This window comes from Kryptolebias marmoratus, linkage group LG14 (assembly GCF_001649575.2).
Source record: "Kryptolebias marmoratus isolate JLee-2015 linkage group LG14, ASM164957v2, whole genome shotgun sequence".
Classification (NCBI taxonomy): domain Eukaryota; kingdom Metazoa; phylum Chordata; class Actinopteri; order Cyprinodontiformes; family Rivulidae; genus Kryptolebias; species Kryptolebias marmoratus.
Genome location: NC_051443.1, coordinates 7,567,600 through 7,583,099, shown reverse-complemented (window position 1 = coordinate 7,583,099; position 15,500 = coordinate 7,567,600). Strand labels below are relative to the sequence as shown.

At 44.5% G+C, this 15,500-nt stretch overlaps 1 protein-coding gene across 1 annotated transcript in view; it reads right to left on the bottom strand.

The window, feature by feature from the left end:
- Positions 1-14,605, bottom strand: part of grk3 (G protein-coupled receptor kinase 3) — a 73,564-nt gene extending 58,959 nt beyond the window's left edge. Inside the window, exon 1 of the mRNA XM_017432296.3 lies at positions 12,845-14,605. Within this exon, the coding sequence (XP_017287785.1) occupies positions 12,845-12,957 (113 nt within the window). The 5' untranslated portion in view covers positions 12,958-14,605. The remainder of the gene's footprint in view (positions 1-12,844) is intronic.
- Positions 14,606-15,500: the final 895 nt, after the last annotated feature.

The window sequence follows — 15,500 nt, the reverse complement described above, 5'->3', positions numbered from 1 at the left end:
GGGGGGGGTTTGAATCTGTGCTGAGGGACGCTGCGGATGGACTGAGCCGCCTGTAAGCGCTGACGGACGGAGAAGGGTCCACTGCAGCACCCGCTGCTCGTTCCAAGGAATAATACTTGCTTCTACGTCAGGCTTCAAAAGTCTCCAAAAGCAACAGAGAAGGTCGCTTGTTGCTTTTTTTAAAAAAATAGTCTTCAGAGAGGGTCTGAAAACTCGCTAAATATATAGTCTCTAAATTATCACCGGGGCCCACCATGCTCTGCTCTGATTGGCTCTCTGGTTCGTTTTATTTGTTGAAAGCAGCGTCGGTTCATATCGGTTCCTGTATCATAAGATTGCATGGCTTCAACTGGACCACAGCAAAAAATAAGTTTTTTTTTTCCTTCTCATTTTTACAAATGACGAAAATCCGTTGTGGCGATGGAGAACTCTATTCCCTGCTATGTTTACCAGGTATTTTTAAGCTCTTGCTTCAGAATAGGCTTTGTTTGGCTCAATGTGGGCTCTCGAGTGACGTAAGGGGAGTTGACTGACAGAGCAAATTGAACATTCTTGCAGGATCCGTTTATTAAAACTGAATAAAATTGCTAAAGTAAATGCTACTTAACAGTCACCATTGCAGGGTATGACGTGCTCCTCTCTGAATGCGTGCAGCACGTACAGACTGATCTGTTGTGCGAGTCCTAACTTCTCTAACTGTTTGTAGGTCCCTTTCATACTCCGCTTTAAAAATTGAAACAAAAAGACCTACAAAGCCGCAACCGTGGAGTCTACCTAAAACCTAAAACTGAATGACACAAAATCCACCTGTTGAAAGGTCTAAACAGACTACTTGAAAGCAATGTGGGTCAGTGAAACCTGATCAGCAATCACCAAATGCAACATCCTAACATTCACAGCTGCAGGAACAAGAACCCAGGAAGTAGACACTTCCTCTTTTACATGAGGCCTACTTGCCCCACTGAATCATTAGCAACTGACGCTAGATTGTGTGTCTGAAACCACCCGTCACGCCACATAAAGGCAGTAAGAGTTACTGTAAAAGTCGTGCCTTATCAGACAATAAAACACATCGGGCAGCAGCACATTTTGCTACAGCAAACATGAGTGCCCGCTGTACAGACAGCTTCAGGCCTTGACCTTGATATTAAAAACAAAAGTGAGTTATAAAAATAAAATCAAGTAACGCAGAACATTTCAGGGCCTGACGAGCTGAATACCACACTTCACACTTCGGTGATGTTCGCCACTGTAAGAATCCAAGATGGAGCTAAAAAGCAGTTGTTGTTTTTTTATTCTGTTCAAAAGCCTAAAGAGCCACTTTCCAAACACCCCCCAACACTTTGTACTAAAGAAGACCCCAGCTGGAAACAGCAGCTCTGCACATCAACAGTAGCTTCCAGGAGCAGATGACCGCGGCGGAGAGAAAGACAAAGGGGCTCCTGCTGCGACAATGTGGCTTGAGTGACAGAATGACTGCCAGAGCACTGTGATAAATAAGGCTGTATTATCTACAGGGGAGGGGGTTGTTGTGATGCTGAGACTTGAGGGCTGGACTGTGACAAAAGCACAAATGTGATACCAGCACCGGCATTCGTTTGCTGCATTATGAGCAGCCCTCCTCGCTCGTAGGAAGATTAAACGCGTGTGCGCGGAAGCCCGAGCTTGTAAAGCATGTGCCATCATCACCCCGCAAATACTAGGAAGCCGTCCTACACTCGGTATGTTAGAGACTACATCTACTGAGAATCGGGGTCAGATTTATTTGACGCATTTATTTAAAGGGCTGAGAAAACCTGCACTCTATTTCAAAGTTAGCTGTCAGACAGATGGCCTCGCATTTGACCCGAGAATATTTTGGTGTGTGTAGGTGTTTATGGTTGAACCAATAACTAAAGGTGATCGAGACGTGGTTGCAAAACGAGCCCAAATTATCACCGCTCTACTACTGTGCTTGACAGTCTGCAATGACATATGTTTGTGCTGAGAGGCTGTGTACATACCACTGTGCATTACAGCCAAACATCTTGGTTTTATAAGTCCAAAGGACATAGTTCAAAAGGTCTTTGCAAACCTTTGCTGTGCTGCCATGTTCAGTCTTTCTCTTGCAACTCTTCCAAACAAGTCGTGCCTGTTCATAAGTAGGGTCCAACGAATTTTATGTTGCAGACAGAATCACAGAATTCACCAAATAAAGTGGAACTTTTTTTAAAATTTTAATGCAGAATATTGTGGAATTTGCTAACATCTAGGTTTCTGGCAATCAAGGTAGGAGTCTCTAATGGATTTTGGCCACTGCAGCCCAGCATGTGTGACGCGAAAAATCAGTTACAGAGAGAGCTTGGCGAGGGTCTGTCACTCCAGCAAATTCCTTTTGAGCTGAACTGAGCCGTGAGCTTCTCAAACAGTTTATACCTTTAAGTCCTGAATCAAATACCATATAATAAAGAGCTACCCCGTTCTCTGTAAAGCACCACTATATGACTTCATCAGCATTGATAGCGAGTGTTGTTGAAATAATTGACAAGAGAGATTACAGCGTACTGATCATCATCCTTGTTAAACAGTAGGCACTGCAATAGTTATCATGAAAGACTAAGAGTTATTAGATGATTATAGGTAATCAATTATTATAAATCTGATCTTAATTAAACTAGTTACCTAAAAGGATTGTTCTTAATTTTCCTTCCTTTGTGTGTCTGCAGGCTTTAAAGGCCTATACTTTCTGGTGGGTGTAATTTTTTTTTTTTTTTTTTAAAGAGATGTAACTATTTAAGTTTCTCCCAAGCAGTACTGTGGTCCCTTCACACCAACAAACTGGCTCTCTATTATGTCTGGGCAGCGGTCACAGATAAATGCAACCTACTGTTCTGAAGGGTGTGACGCCAAACAGCGTGCACACAACCTGACTTTCTCTTTATGAGAGACACGTTTCAGGCTGGGCTCCTCTTAAAGCACCCTCCCAGCATTTGTTGCAGTTGTCCTCCTGAACTGTAGGTGTCGCCAATGAGAACATATTACCACTACACAGCAGGAGTAGCGGCCAGAAGACAACGTGCCCGCTAAAAGAAGTGAATACAGGGGAGCTGCATTCACTTCTGCATTCCATCCCAAAATGTAAACTTTATTTTTTTATAGTGGATGTTTGTAAAAAGCAAAAGCTGCTTACAGACTTCTCATTTAATCATAAAATAGATAGGATTTTATCGGTACGAAGATGTAATAAACCAGTGCCTCTAGATTTAATCCCGAAGCTGCATCGGTACGCAGTTGCCCGACTTCTCTAATCGCATCGTACCGGCTTTGATTTCGTTTGGAATTAATGCAATAAAGACGCCCGCCAGCTCACGCAGAACTCCCGCGGCTCAGCGTTGTCGCGTCACAACCCTTTCATGGTTTCCTCTACGACAGGAGGTCGTCCTCTCACCTCCCATCTCAACAGCCTCCAGTGTTGCTGCCAAAATCTCACCTCTCTGCCTGGGGAATTAACCTTGGCCTGCTGAGAATGTGGCAGCGGCGTGTTAGCTCCACAGCTCCGGAGCAGGCCGGGGGGGCCGGCGCAATGTGGGGTTTGGAATTATGGGTAGGTGGTGGCTGTCAGGTGAAGGTGGGTGGCGGGGACAGAGTCACACATCAACAATTTACTGAAAGCAATGTAAAAAATGAAGTGCCAGCGTATTTAAGATATTCCACAAGCACTTCTCATTTTAAAACAAGCCCTAAAACACCAGCGATAATAAAATAGGCTCATTTCATCAACTTTGTAACGGTTTAATTTACCACTTTATGTGACGGTGAAACGGACTCCTCCTGACACTTTATCGGCCCGACAGCTTATTTGTAATGATCGGGACACAATCCGATCCAAAAGCTCAACCCGCCTCACTCTGAAAGGGATAGTCTGGTCATTTATGAAGTGATATTATATCAGACAGTTATCAATAGTTAGTACCTTATGAGCCGTGACACCAGTCAGGACACAGAGTATTAAGAAAAAGGGCAAAAGTCTTCTTTCTTCATTAATAATTTATGTATTTCTTGCATCCAAGGCACACCAGCCACAGAGTCTGTCCCAAAGGAGAAAAAAAAAACAGGCCCCTGAGCAAATTTCCTTGCTGACCCCTCCACTAACATGTGGCTCAAAGCGTCACGTATGCTCACTCGTTCGCCGCTGCCAAAGCTCGCGCAGACTCTCTACAGTCCTCCGCGGCGCTCCGTTTTCAGGAAGTGGTTCCGCAGGTACGGTCCACGCGCCGCCCGTCTGCTCTCGCGCTCCCCTTTTGCGTTCATCCGTTCATCTCAGATCTTTTACAAACCAAATCGGAGTAATTTCTCTGAAGCACTCAAGTGCAACACGTTATGGGATGAGACTGCACAGGAAGGAAACAATGTAACCATTTCATCCCATTATAATGCTCGCATTATTGGAATAATGACCTGAATGACATGTTTTAAGTACATTTTCATTTTAATGCGAGTCTTGCATTGCTGACTGATTTACTCAACAGCCATGTAATGGTGCTTTTATAAGTCCATTATCTGATGCTTTTATCAGTGCAGCTTTAGTATCATGGTCTGTAATAAATAATGAAGCTCATTTCTAGCATAAAACCACAAAAGCTGTGTTTGTTCTTTCCCTTTTTTTTGCTCCTTCCTCATACGAAAAGAGCCGAACCCTAAGAAGGTATGACTTTTACTCTCCAGCTGATTCCCTTCAGTGGATCCCCTCTTTCAGACTCTTTGGTGGATTATGTGCTCATAAGTCAAATGTGCTGCTTAACTGTTGATTTAGAATTAAAAAAAAAAAAAAACTAGGATTACTTTTAGGCATCTGCTATGACAACATACTACTTTCTGGATGCTTTACTACATCACAAGGTCATCCATGTAGTGTCTCAACTATTTAATAGATAGGTGATAAACTATAACTTCATTAAGAGTTTCAGTGACTAATCTTTATGGTTGATTTCAAATGTTTGTAAATTTCTCATTACTGACGCGTTAGTTTCCCAATTCGAGGTATGTGGTGCTTTTAAAAGTCAGTTACAAAAGCCACTGAAGCTTCCAGTCATGAACGTTTTGAGGATCAAACTCTTTTATAATTAGCTTAACATCATCAGAGTATTAACACATCAAAACATCTGACATGGTCGTCGCTGAGACAAGAGGCAATAAGCCGTATTCTGAGTGTGACATGCGTGTTATTTTCAGGGTTTGACCAAAACGGCTACATTTCTTAAAATATGACGTCTGGCATGAGAGGAGACGTACGTTATGTTCCGTCACGTAATTTTAGGCCTTTAATTATCACCCGCCGCCAAAGGCGATACCGTTTTTTGCACGTGTCCGTTTGTCTCTGCCGTTTTGCAAAACATTTCATGAACCACCGAACAGACTTTAGTGGAACTTTCTGAAAGCTATCATAGGGTAAAACCGATTTACTTTGCGAGAAAACACAATTCAAGATGGCCGCCACAGACAGCTGACCTCAGTTTTACAGCTAATGAGCTACAGTTTGGTGCAGTAGTTGCTGATCATCATCCAAAACACAGTTTGAAGGCAATCCACTGCACAACAGATCTTAGCCCACGCAACAATGACTGTATCTTAGTGAATTTGACAAATATTGTGCTAATATTTGCTGTGGTAGTAGCTAGGGATGCACAATGCTTAAAAAAGGCCCAATTGTTATAATATTGTTGAATAAAGCGATGGCTATTTCAGTTGCAATAAACCCTCATTCCAACTGTCATCACAACACAACAGCCTTGAAAGCCATTTTAGCATTCAGCTTTAGCATTTCAGCTAGCATCTTCTACATCAGCTGCTGGCACTTGGGACAGCGAGGATCCATCATATTGCCAAAAGCATTCTTGGCATCTGGGTTCAGTCTGCGATTTGTTGCAACGCTGCGATTTCTACCAATCATTAAAGTCAAGCTTTGACATTCGCTACTGTCCACATCACTATGGACGCCGTCTCCGCTCTTGAGTGTGTGTGTGTGTGTGTGTGTGGGGGGGGGACAGAGTGGTATANTTTTTTTTTTTTTTTTTTTAAAGAGATGTAACTATTTAAGTTTCTCCCAAGCAGTACTGTGGTCCCTTCACACCAACAAACTGGCTCTCTATTATGTCTGGGCAGCGGTCACAGATAAATGCAACCTACTGTTCTGAAGGGTGTGACGCCAAACAGCGTGCACACAACCTGACTTTCTCTTTATGAGAGACACGTTTCAGGCTGGGCTCCTCTTAAAGCACCCTCCCAGCATTTGTTGCAGTTGTCCTCCTGAACTGTAGGTGTCGCCAATGAGAACATATTACCACTACACAGCAGGAGTAGCGGCCAGAAGACAACGTGCCCGCTAAAAGAAGTGAATACAGGGGAGCTGCATTCACTTCTGCATTCCATCCCAAAATGTAAACTTTATTTTTTTATAGTGGATGTTTGTAAAAAGCAAAAGCTGCTTACAGACTTCTCATTTAATCATAAAATAGATAGGATTTTATCGGTACGAAGATGTAATAAACCAGTGCCTCTAGATTTAATCCCGAAGCTGCATCGGTACGCAGTTGCCCGACTTCTCTAATCGCATCGTACCGGCTTTGATTTCGTTTGGAATTAATGCAATAAAGACGCCCGCCAGCTCACGCAGAACTCCCGCGGCTCAGCGTTGTCGCGTCACAACCCTTTCATGGTTTCCTCTACGACAGGAGGTCGTCCTCTCACCTCCCATCTCAACAGCCTCCAGTGTTGCTGCCAAAATCTCACCTCTCTGCCTGGGGAATTAACCTTGGCCTGCTGAGAATGTGGCAGCGGCGTGTTAGCTCCACAGCTCCGGAGCAGGCCGGGGGGGCCGGCGCAATGTGGGGTTTGGAATTATGGGTAGGTGGTGGCTGTCAGGTGAAGGTGGGTGGCGGGGACAGAGTCACACATCAACAATTTACTGAAAGCAATGTAAAAAATGAAGTGCCAGCGTATTTAAGATATTCCACAAGCACTTCTCATTTTAAAACAAGCCCTAAAACACCAGCGATAATAAAATAGGCTCATTTCATCAACTTTGTAACGGTTTAATTTACCACTTTATGTGACGGTGAAACGGACTCCTCCTGACACTTTATCGGCCCGACAGCTTATTTGTAATGATCGGGACACAATCCGATCCAAAAGCTCAACCCGCCTCACTCTGAAAGGGATAGTCTGGTCATTTATGAAGTGATATTATATCAGACAGTTATCAATAGTTAGTACCTTATGAGCCGTGACACCAGTCAGGACACAGAGTATTAAGAAAAAGGGCAAAAGTCTTCTTTCTTCATTAATAATTTATGTATTTCTTGCATCCAAGGCACACCAGCCACAGAGTCTGTCCCAAAGGAGAAAAAAAAAACAGGCCCCTGAGCAAATTTCCTTGCTGACCCCTCCACTAACATGTGGCTCAAAGCGTCACGTATGCTCACTCGTTCGCCGCTGCCAAAGCTCGCGCAGACTCTCTACAGTCCTCCGCGGCGCTCCGTTTTCAGGAAGTGGTTCCGCAGGTACGGTCCACGCGCCGCCCGTCTGCTCTCGCGCTCCCCTTTTGCGTTCATCCGTTCATCTCAGATCTTTTACAAACCAAATCGGAGTAATTTCTCTGAAGCACTCAAGTGCAACACGTTATGGGATGAGACTGCACAGGAAGGAAACAATGTAACCATTTCATCCCATTATAATGCTCGCATTATTGGAATAATGACCTGAATGACATGTTTTAAGTACATTTTCATTTTAATGCGAGTCTTGCATTGCTGACTGATTTACTCAACAGCCATGTAATGGTGCTTTTATAAGTCCATTATCTGATGCTTTTATCAGTGCAGCTTTAGTATCATGGTCTGTAATAAATAATGAAGCTCATTTCTAGCATAAAACCACAAAAGCTGTGTTTGTTCTTTCCCTTTTTTTTGCTCCTTCCTCATACGAAAAGAGCCGAACCCTAAGAAGGTATGACTTTTACTCTCCAGCTGATTCCCTTCAGTGGATCCCCTCTTTCAGACTCTTTGGTGGATTATGTGCTCATAAGTCAAATGTGCTGCTTAACTGTTGATTTAGAATTAAAAAAAAAAAAAAACTAGGATTACTTTTAGGCATCTGCTATGACAACATACTACTTTCTGGATGCTTTACTACATCACAAGGTCATCCATGTAGTGTCTCAACTATTTAATAGATAGGTGATAAACTATAACTTCATTAAGAGTTTCAGTGACTAATCTTTATGGTTGATTTCAAATGTTTGTAAATTTCTCATTACTGACGCGTTAGTTTCCCAATTCGAGGTATGTGGTGCTTTTAAAAGTCAGTTACAAAAGCCACTGAAGCTTCCAGTCATGAACGTTTTGAGGATCAAACTCTTTTATAATTAGCTTAACATCATCAGAGTATTAACACATCAAAACATCTGACATGGTCGTCGCTGAGACAAGAGGCAATAAGCCGTATTCTGAGTGTGACATGCGTGTTATTTTCAGGGTTTGACCAAAACGGCTACATTTCTTAAAATATGACGTCTGGCATGAGAGGAGACGTACGTTATGTTCCGTCACGTAATTTTAGGCCTTTAATTATCACCCGCCGCCAAAGGCGATACCGTTTTTTGCACGTGTCCGTTTGTCTCTGCCGTTTTGCAAAACATTTCATGAACCACCGAACAGACTTTAGTGGAACTTTCTGAAAGCTATCATAGGGTAAAACCGATTTACTTTGCGAGAAAACACAATTCAAGATGGCCGCCACAGACAGCTGACCTCAGTTTTACAGCTAATGAGCTACAGTTTGGTGCAGTAGTTGCTGATCATCATCCAAAACACAGTTTGAAGGCAATCCACTGCACAACAGATCTTAGCCCACGCAACAATGACTGTATCTTAGTGAATTTGACAAATATTGTGCTAATATTTGCTGTGGTAGTAGCTAGGGATGCACAATGCTTAAAAAAGGCCCAATTGTTATAATATTGTTGAATAAAGCGATGGCTATTTCAGTTGCAATAAACCCTCATTCCAACTGTCATCACAACACAACAGCCTTGAAAGCCATTTTAGCATTCAGCTTTAGCATTTCAGCTAGCATCTTCTACATCAGCTGCTGGCACTTGGGACAGCGAGGATCCATCATATTGCCAAAAGCATTCTTGGCATCTGGGTTCAGTCTGCGATTTGTTGCAACGCTGCGATTTCTACCAATCATTAAAGTCAAGCTTTGACATTCGCTACTGTCCACATCACTATGGACGCCGTCTCCGCTCTTGAGTGTGTGTGTGTGTGTGTGTGTGGGGGGGGGGTCGGGTGCGAGCTGCCAGGCCGTGTGACCGGGTTCATTTTGACGTGACAAAAATTCAGCGTGGCAGAACGCTTGCTGTAATGGACTGGCAGCCTCAAGCAGGCTTCTAGCTTCTACAAGTTTATTTTCAAACCAACGCTGACGTGAAGCGAAAGCAGAAGCAGCCCTGGAGGAAGGAAACACGCTTTTTTTTTTTAATTATCAGCTTGCAAACCTTAACTGATGGTTAGGAGTGATAAACAATTAATGTGATTTGAATCAAAAAGGAACAGACAATTGCAGAACTCTGTTCGAACTAGTAGCTTTGAAGCCAGATGTGTATTATATGTGGATTAAAACATGATGGAAAGTAATCAGATGTTAACCTGTATTACTTATTACTGACAGATGTCAAAATAATTGTTCTTTGCCACTGTTGCAAACACATGTAAGAGGTTTGAGTTTATTACGAAACTGGAGAACCCTTGAGAACTAGGGGAGATAAATAAAAGGTAAAAGCATCAGGAAATTGCAACCCCAATGCTGACAAAGTTAGGATGTTGTTTAAAATCTAAATAAAAACAGAATGATTTGCAAATCAAATAAATTCATATATTATTCAAATGGAACATAGTGAACATATCAAACCTTTCAACTAAGAAGTTTAACTTTTTTATAGAAAAAATGAAGGTCATTTTAAATTTGATGGCAGCCATACATCTCAGAAAAGTTCAACCTGTATACACTTTTCTGCATTGTCCAGATGTCTATGCTTCCCATGCCATAAGCACTAATGCACCCCCATACTATCAGAGAGGCAGGTTTTTGTCCCTCTGCTCTTTAGTGCGGAGGACATGGCATTGGTGGTTTTCAACTTTTGATTTGTCTGACCACGGAACAAGAGGACAGTCTTCTTTCAAGCTGGTGTTCACATCTGGCGTCTTCCTTGCCTGATAGAGCTTTACCCATCATTTGTGGAAGTCACAGTGAACTGTGTTTACAGACAGTGATCTGTAGAGGTGTTCCTGAGTCCATGCAGTGATGTCCAGAACAGAGTCAGGCCTGTTTTTAATGCAGAGCTGCCTGAGGACCTGAAGATCACAAACATCCAGTTTGACCTTTGAGCTCGGAGATTTCTCCAGATTCATGAAATTTTTTTAGAGTATTAACTGTAGATGATGGGATATTTACAGTCTTTCCAGTTTTCTGCTGAGGCACACTGTTTGGAAATTGTTCCCCTTGTTTAGACGCAGTATTTTGCATTTTTAAGAGCTTCAGCCTCTAAAATCTTCTTTTTATCCAGTCCTCTTACTGACCTGTTGCTTATTAACCTAATTACTTTAGAGACTGCCATCAACTTAAAAATTACCTTTTTAGGTTATACAGTTTCTTAGTTTAAACATCTGATATGTTTACCATGTTTCACTGTGGGAAAAAAAATATTGGTTTATGATATTTGCAAATATTGCATTTTGTTTTTAATTTAGATTTTACTCAACGTCCCATCTTTGTTTACAATCGTAGTTTTAACTTAAAACCTATTTAAGTCTAAAATACATGTGAGAATTTCACCAGTGTGGCACAGTTAATTGGTTATTGACTCTTTACTTATTTTGGTTCAGAAAAAAATAAATAAAAAATACGACACTCACTTATTCACTACCATGAGTAATGAATTATCTGAATCACTGTTTTCTGTGGATATGTAAAGTCAGTAAGTGACGCAGCAGATGATGAGAATTACTCTCAGCTCCTGCTTTTTGTTTTTTCAACCCTGATTTCCAAAGTTTACAAGCAGGTAAAAGCGAGGGCCTTCTCAGCTTTTGGAAAAGAAATGTGGGAAAATAAGAGTAACCGAAAAAATCTGCCCTACGCAGCCACAGTTTCATTTCGGCCAGAAAAAAAAAAGGCACAGTCATATTTAAAAAGTCCTCACATGTAAAGCAACTCTCTCAATAACCGAACTTTGACCACATCCTGTTCAATCAAGTTGCACACTATGTGGCTAAAACCTGTCCCCAAAAAGGCACTTTGAAGCCTTTGACAAGCCGCTGCAACGGGGACAAAAGATGCGCAATTATGCTGTAGATGGTAAAAAAAAAAGGGGGGGGGAGAGCGCGAAGGGGTGTCATTTCCATCAGACTGAGGCTTTCGTCTTGTTCGACGGCCTGGTAACGGTGGATGAGTGGAGGGGGTGTCTAGATCAAAAAACTGGACGTACTAGTCGTGCAGCTGCATTATTACAGACAGCAGCCTCTGGAAATGTCTCGCCCAGGCCACATAAAGCTCGCTGTATCGTACGGCAATCAGTCAAACAGGCCTGTGAGCAAGTGACAGTTGTGTGCCGGAACACTGTGGAGCACAAAGGAAAGGGCGGAAAGGGCATCAACGTTTCACCATCTGAAAGAAAGGGCTAAAGCACCCATCTGATGGAAGGCCGCGATCTCATCCGATACTGTAACGTCTCAGGACACGGGTCAGCGCTCAAGAGTATTACTCTCTGTTACTACCAACACCAAATCTGAACTCAGGCGTCTGTAAATCGGACCAAACTGGAACAGTTCTTACGTTGACTAGTTCGTTGCAACCACCTTGAACTGTGGTGACTCCAAAGGCTAATCAGTTGTAGATGTACACCCAAAGATTACTATCCGACTGTGTCAGTAAAACTCATCTTGTGGTTCACAAGAAACTTCTCTGACAGATAAACAGGGATGCTCAGCTACTACCACACTTAATCTGTTAGCTCAGAGTGCGTTAAGACCAGCTGAGTTGGTCCTGCTTTTTGTTTCCTACTGTCAGTTGGCTGTGGTGGCCATCTTGAATTTGGTTCAGATGTTAACTAGTTGTAGACTTGCATCGGGTGATGACTGAGTTTCGTTAAAATCCGTCAGGCGGTTTATGAGGCGCTTTGCTAACAGGACAGCACTGATAATAGTAGCTGTCAGTGGCAAACTTTTAAAAAACAGATCCCGCTTAACCAGTGCCACTGGCACTAGCTCAGAGTATAATTTGGGGACGACTCTCAGCTACTGCCACCCCAAATACGAGATCAGAATCCGCAAATAGCGACTGAGGCAGAGCAACTCTGGTGTTCTCGCTGATGAGGAATGAATGGGGTCGACTCTGGCGGCTCATGAGCTGCAAGGTGATCAGTTTCTGGGGAGCTTTTTGTTCAGATCAGCTCTGTGGTTCACGAGATATTCCGCTAACAGAAGAGAGCACTCACACCTTCAGCCTTGGGGAGGCGGGCAACAGGAACCTGCCGTGCAGCATCCATGACAATGAGTTACTGGTAGGTGACAGGCATGCAAATCAAGCGGCTCCACGGTTGTATTTTTTTTTTTTTGCATGTGTGATTTTAAGAAGCTGTGTGTGTGTGTGTGTGCGTGCAGAAACCACCACCAGTCAAATTCTGCAGCGGGCTTTGCAGTGTGTACAGCAAGGTGCTGGCTGAGGAGGAAGCACGCCTACAAGGCCACGCAGAACCCACAAACACAGCCTGCCGAGCACGAGCTCCGTGCCCGCGGACAGCGAGCCTTACCTGGGCTCCGGGAGGATGATCTTCTTGCTCGCCCGGGCCGCCGGCGTCGACTTGCTCTTCTCCATCGCCATCAGATAGCTGACATCGGCGAGCACCGCTTCAAGGTCCGCCATCTTTCCACCCAGGGACCGACCAAGAGCAATGAAACAGCACGGGGTTGTGTTTTTTTTAAGACTGCTTCTTTAGCTTAGGAGGGAATTAAAAAATTAAAATGGCTTCCTCTGGGCAGATAAGAACCAGCATCCAGGGCCGAGGCAGAGCAGTCAGCCGGGACCGGAACTGTGTCGCTGTCTGCGGCTCGCTCGGCTCAAGCTACCATGGCTGGGTGCTTTACAAACAGACACACAAAAAGGAAATTCACGAGGGAAGACATTCAGGGTGACAGAAACGAACGAGCCAGTGCCACCCTAACCCCCCCACCACCACCACCTCTCTCGACAATTTCACCGCTCCTGTAATCCCATTTAGCGCTAAAGCTGCAGCCTCTCTCTGCGGGTGTGATGAAGCCAGAAACGGGGCTCGGTTGGGTTTTTCTTGTTTTGTTTTTGTTGTCCTGCCTTTTTTAGCGCTGCGAGCTGGAGAGTACTCAAATCCTACACATCTCCGGGGACTTCCCTGCTGCAAATGTGTCCAATCGGGCTGGTTTGTCTCCAGTCGGACATGAGAGTATCAGAGGTGGAGGGGGCTGCTGCTGCTGCTGCTTCAAATGTAAACACGACCAGGAAAAAAAAAACGCTCCAGTTCCGAGTGAAAAATGGCAGTCAAAACGGAGCTGAGGCTGGCCTCGATAGCAGCAGAAAAGTCGGCTTTTTTTCTTCTTTCTGTCCGTACAGGAAGCAAACAGGGACACGTGTGGCTGCTTCTTCTCGCCTCGATCAACCCCCGAAACTGAGCGGAGGAAAATTAAAAGAGAGAGAGACGCTCCAGGCTGAAACGTTGTCCTCCGGTGCACCAAAATTTGTACACACACACACACAAATAAAATAAATCTCAAGCGAATAAGGCCAGCCTCACGAGTCCGTGGAATCCACACACACTCTCACACACACACCGAGCTCCGCCGCTGTTTGTTTTTCTTTCCGCCGTTCTTCCTGGCTGGCTTCCTGTTAAAGCTGATTATAATGTCTGTACTTGGCGCATCAATCACGCCAAAAAAAGTACTACTGCCGGGGACGATATGGGTAATCACCTTGAGAGGCTTAGCACCAAATCCAGCCCGAGCCACGGCGGCGTGATTACCGATCACAGGTCGGGATCCGCTCGTCGCGGAGCCGACTGTAGATATTCGGGTTCGCCTGCTAGCTAGCTACCACGCTAGCTAGCAAAACTGAAACCTACCTAGCCAGCGGGCTTAATAACGAGCGAGCAAACCACTGACACATAAATATCTTCAGACCCTTTAGCTCCGTAGCGGCATATAAAAAAAAGCCCAGATGTGACCAGACACAAGCTGACACACCGACCGCGGCAGTTAAGATTTCCTGCAGCGGTTGAAGCTAACGGCTTCGAGTCCCCTGGCGTCTCCGTATTTGGGGAAGTCCTTGCAGTTCTTCCGAGAAACGCTCTTTTTTCACAGTCCGAAATGAAAGTGGGGGGTGGGTGGGTCTCGTTTGAAAGAAAGGTCACCAGAAATTAAAAAAATATATAATCCATAGCTGTTCGTTCGAGGTATCCGGAGCGTGAGGGGCGAGCCTTCTCGCCTTCGCGAGCTGCAGACTGTGGGGTAGATGGTGACGCTGCTGGTGGCTGAGGAGGAAAAGGGGGGGGGGGAGCGCTGGTCAGCGGCGCTCGCCTCGCCTGGTGAAAGATAACTTTTTAACTGGGGTTAACCGATAAGGTGGCGGGGGTATAGTTATTTATTATTATTATTATTAATTAAAGCGTATGGTGAAACGTCACTGACGGGGGGGTTGGCGGGTTTCTCGCACACATCGGGGGGAACCGTGAAGTAAAAGCAGGAAAAGCCGAACAGCTCGTTCGCGCTCCGCGGCGGTAGCCCCCCCGAGTGGTTCCTGCCCGCCGAGGCGTCGCTCGCGCGGCTTTCAGAAGCAGCTCGGGCGCCCCCCTCTCCCGCCCGCACTCCGCTGCCTTTACACCGGAAGACACAGCTAGCTTCTCTCCATCAGGCTGTTCGTTTTCCAGCGACAATATGGCACGCTCGGTTGTATTATTATTATTATTTTTTGGTCTGTATGTTTCATGCTACTAGCACGGCGCGCTCGCTCCGCGGTGCTACTTCCTCCCACTGCGGAGGGGCAGACGCTTGGAAGACGCGGTGCGGCTCGGTACTAGGACCGGAACTGGACCGCCGAGCTGGTTCCTTTAAACGTTAAACACACATATCGACGAGGCTTACTGACTTTTGGACCTAATTTTCACTGGAAGCGTAACCGACCAGTCTGTATGTAGGAAAATCTAATAATAAGAAGTACTTAAATTTTTAAAAAGCCATACATTTAGCTGTAATTGAATCCAGCAGGAGCCACTGTGTGTCATGTTTTGCATGCAGACAAACAGTTAAGTTTCATGTTCAATCTGAAGAAGCAGCTGCTGTTTCTAGCAGTAAATTTAATGTCAGGGTCCCCAAAGGGATACAGACAGGGTTCTGGTAGAAACAGTGCCGTTCCCTGGTCTGTAGTGGTAAAAACTCTTACAT